The sequence below is a fragment of the Plasmodium gallinaceum genome (assembly GCF_900005855.1).
Source record: "Plasmodium gallinaceum strain 8A genome assembly, contig: PGAL8A_v1_130, whole genome shotgun sequence".
In the NCBI taxonomy this organism is placed as follows: domain Eukaryota; phylum Apicomplexa; class Aconoidasida; order Haemosporida; family Plasmodiidae; genus Plasmodium; species Plasmodium gallinaceum.
This window is the reverse complement of record NW_021628289.1, coordinates 396973-401927: the sequence shown is the minus strand read 5'-3', so window position 1 is coordinate 401927 and position 4955 is coordinate 396973. Positions and strand designations below refer to the sequence as shown.

Genomic DNA, 4955 nt, shown 5'->3' with positions numbered 1-4955 from the left:
GTTTTTTTTTTTTTTTTTTTTTTGTAAATTGTTAACTTAAAAAAAAAATTAATTCTGAACAAATAAAATAATGAAGACACATTTCCTTCATTTTTTATAAAACATTTCATTTGTTCTATTTTTCTTATCTTTAAATAAAATTATTCTTTAAATATGTGTAATAGTAGTTTACTTATAATTTTATATAATTATGTTTAAAAAAAAAAAAAAAAAAAAAAACAAGTTCGAGTAAATAGCCCATTATCTAATAGAATGCATTGTAAAAGAATCATAATTATTTTATACTTTTTAAAAAATAAAGTATATTTTATATTGAAATTTAAATTAAGTATAATATTGTGATAATGAACAATTATCTACATAATTAAAAATATAAATATTCCTACAGTTTAATGATTCATTTTTTTTTTTTTCTAATTTTTTTTAATATTACTCAAAATATAATGTTTTACATATATAATTAAAATAAATTGTTTTTCTTTATTTTAATTATATCTCTTTATTCTTCAATATATATATATATATGCTTGTGTTCTAATATATGAACTTAAAAATATGAAGGATTATTTTTAATATTTTATACAAAAAAATTTTATTATAAAAAAGTAAAAATTTTCTTTTATTTTAATAAAAATGTTATAGAAAGGTATATATATATATAAATGTGATAAAATTTAGCAATTTTATATACGTAAATGATAAAAAAAAAAAAAAAAAAAAATAGTAATAAAAAATGAATAAATAAAAAAATAATTTAAATTAAAAATATTTTTTTTTTCTTTTTTTTTAAATGGATATTCATTTTTTTTTTTTTATTAAATATATTTCTTTTTGAAAAATAAAATATAGGAACTTTATAATTTATTCTATAGAATTCCTTTTAAAAGTAAATACAAGTTAAATTTTGTAAGAAATACGAAATATATACAAAAAAAAAAAAAAATAAAATAAAATAAATAGCTTATTTTTCTTTTTAAATTAATAAATACATAATAAAACATGGATTCGAAAAGAATTGATGATTTAAATGATGATATAACAGAATTAAATAAATTATTATCTCTAACAACAAGAGAAAATGTAAAAAAAAAAATAAACCATTGCATTGAAAATATTAATGCTGAAATAATAAAGTTAAAAACTGAAGGAAGCCAATCTCCAAATAAAATAAATGATGTAAATTTGCCATTAGATGACAGCAACATTTCTTATAATTCTGTTCAGTCTTTTGCTTGGAATCAAGAAGGAAATAAAGTTACAATTTTTTTAACTGTTAAAAATGTACATAATATTGAAAAAGAAAAAATTGTTACAGAATTTGATGAGAGATCTTTTGAAATAAAGATGCACGATGTAGATAAAAAAAATTATCGTTTTTGTGTTAAAAAATTGCATGAAAAAATATTACCAAAAAAATGTTCTATAAAAGTTAAAAAGGATTCTGTACATGTAAATTTAATCAAACAAGATAATAAATATTGGGATAATCTTCATTTTAAAGAATCTCCTATGTCTAAAATTAAAGCACCTAAAATTGATGAACAAACTGAACCTTCAGCTATGCTAATGAATATGATGAAACAATTATATCAAGAAGGAGATAGTGAAATGAAAAGAACTATAGCCAAAGCTTGGTGTGAAGCTAATGAAAAAAAGTCAGATTTCTCTGTACCAAATTTTTAAAAAAAAAAAAAATTGTTCATTCTCAGTTCATACATTCTTAATAAAATGATAACATTTTTTTTTCATTCCTTTTTTATCATACATATATATATATATATATATTGTGAATGTTATTATATTAAAAAAAAAAAAAAAAAAATTGTGTATTGTAACTTTTTAATATAAACAAAATAATACAAATGATATTTCAAATAAAAATTTTAGTTATACTTAATATAAATTTTAATTTTTCAATAAAAATCCTATTTTGTTCTTTTTTCTACATGAAACAGAATAAATTACTTGAAGTAAGAAATCTAGGCAATTATTTTTTTTTTAAGCTCATATTTATTTTGTTCTCCTTTTTTTTATTAGAAAAACATTTTTCTCCTAAAAATATTATTATACCTAATTATTATTATCATGGAAGTAAGGAAACATAAGAAAAAAAAAAAAAATAAAGTAGGAAAGGCTATTAAAATTCCCTTTTTTTTTAAACTATTTATTGAAGTTAAATCATTATGTTATTTTTAGGTATGCATAATTATAATGATATATATTTTTGTTCTAATGTAAAATTAATTTGGCAAGTAAAAATATTATTATTTTAAACTTATGTTAAAAATTTAAAAAGCAAAAAAACACCTGCATTTTCATAATTCTTTATATTAAGCGAAAGTAAAAATATATACTTCTAATTAAGCTTTTAAATTTCCTTCTTTCATTTTAATTAAATAATGTAAAAAATATTAATTAAATTAATAAAATATCTACGCTGCTTCATTTTATACTTTTTTTGTTTCCCGTTTCCCCATTTATAAAATTTTAATATGTTGGCATTAAAATTATATTTTTCATATTTTTTTTTTTATTTTTTTCAAATATGTTCATTAGTTGTAGTGTAGAATGGTAAATAGTTATGTAAAATAAATTCAATAAAATTATTTTAATTAATTTTTTCTTATAAGATATTAACAAAATGTCAGGTGTACAACTAAGATTTAACATTAACTTTCATTTCTATATGAGATTTATTAATTGCATTAAGATTTCTATGAATTAAAATGTCGTTTTTTTTTATACTACATATTTTTTAATTTGTTTTTTTTCTAATAAAATTTAAAAATTATTTTTAATAATTTTTTAAAAATGAAAATTTATATATTATTTTAAGTAGTTTCAGATATTGTCAATAGTAGGATCATTTACATTTACTTAAGATTGTTCTTTCAGTGATTATAGAATTATAAATTTTATAATATATATATATATATATATATATATATATATATATATATATATATATATATATATATTTTCTTTTATATTTGTGAAATAATACTTTACTGTCTTATATATTTTTTCAACGAAAAATTAATAGTATATTCTGTAATATATAAAAAATATACTTTTTTTCTGACAATTTTTTATATTATAAAAATATTTAATATTTCAACATATTTTATATTATATCATGATATAACTTCAAATAAATGTGTTAAAAATTGAATTTTTTTTAAAATTCTCTAAAATTTCCAATTAAAAGTTAAAAATAAATATTTTTTCTAATATTTAAAAGAGTTTTACCTTGTATCCAATAAAAAATTAATAATTATTAAGCTTTTTTTTTTTTTTTTTTTTTTTTTTTTTTACTTTTCACCTCACATATTAACTATATTTTGTGTATAGTTATATAACATTTTTTTTTCTTTTTTAAGTTTCCCTTTCTTAATTTTAACCCTTTTTATTTTATAAGTATTATATTTTAAGTTTTGTTGCATAGTACTTCTAATGTAATAATCTTCATTAATGCACGGAAAAAAATAAAATATATCTTGTATTTTTTATATACACTATCTTTAAATTTTTATAACACACACATTTCCTTGAAAATAGTTCATTTTATTTTTATACATAATATTTTAAAGTTGTTTTACATATATATATATATATATGTTGTAAATATTTTTATATGATTATAAAATTCATAAATGAAACGTATTTTTTTCTTTATATATTTCTTGTTAATTCTCTATATATAAATATTTTTTTTTATTTAGGAAATATTTTCTTTTAATTATATTCAAATTAACATAATCATTAGTTATATGTTCCATCTATTCTATATTAAATAAATATATACAGAATTATTCATATAGAAATGTTACATATAGTAGAGGAAAGTTAGTACTCTATTCAATTTCTATATGAATTATATTTTCTTTTTTGTAAATATATATTTATACTATATTTTTATAAGTTATTAATTTTTCAATTTTTTTTATTTAATACATTTTTATCCTAATTATTATCATTTATTTATATATTAGTATTATTTTTCTTTTTTCTTTAAAAAAAGAAATTAATTTTTTTATATATATATTTTTTTCCTATCTTCGCTATATATATGTAATATTAATAATACAGTAAAAAAAAAACATTAAAAATTATATTTTTTAAAAATCTCTTATGAGTAAAGAAATGAATTTTCATTTAACTGTATCTTACATATAAATTGATGATAATTATAATTTAAATAAAATTTATTCTTCATAAAAAAATGTGTTTTAATAAATATATATTTCATGAATTTTTTTTTCTTTTTAAATATATACATCACTATTTTTTTTAACAATTATGATAGAATAAGTTTCTATTTCATAAATATGGGAATTATATGCATCATCACCATGCTTATCTATATTATCTTCATTATTATGATATTCTTTCATAACTTCCTTATATTTAATTAAAATGAGTATTTTAGGAAAAAAAAAAATAAAGTGTACACATAATTTTTGTTCTAACATATGAATTATAAAAACGTAAACTTTCTATTAAAATATTTTTAAACTTGTATTTAGAAAAAAGAAATAAAAAACTTAATATTGTTTTTTTTTTTTTTATAAAATGGTTCATCTTTAAAAATAATATAAAACTCACAGTTTCTTATATTTCTAAATCTCCAAATTTTTTTTTGCTTTATGTGTATTTCACTTTTTGATCGTTATTTCAAATTTTTTTTTATACCTTTTTAAGTTATGACTATTGAAATTCATAATTTTTAAAATTGTCTTTTTTTTATAAATTTAAATATATCTCTTTTTATTTTTTATTTTAATAAAGTATTTTTCCATTTTTAATGGTATACTTTTAAGTTCTTATAAAAAAAACATATTTTCTAAATTTTAGATATACAAAAAAGAAAATTTCAAATGTCGAAACAAATAAATAACAAAAATATATAATAAATCACTACTACAAATAAAAAAAAAAAAAAAAAAAAAAAAGGA

At 15.8% G+C, this 4955-nt stretch overlaps 1 protein-coding gene across 1 annotated transcript; it reads left to right on the top strand.

Annotated features, from left to right (window-relative positions):
* Positions 1 to 999: 999 nt before the first annotated feature.
* On the top strand, positions 1000 to 1683 carry PGAL8A_00459800 (calcyclin binding protein, putative; the record flags this gene model as incomplete). Its single annotated transcript, XM_028673361.1, has 1 exon — positions 1000 to 1683. One exon carries the CDS (start codon positions 1000 to 1002, stop codon positions 1681 to 1683), a length of 684 nt encoding a protein of 227 aa, XP_028529821.1.
* Positions 1684 to 4955: the final 3272 nt, after the last annotated feature.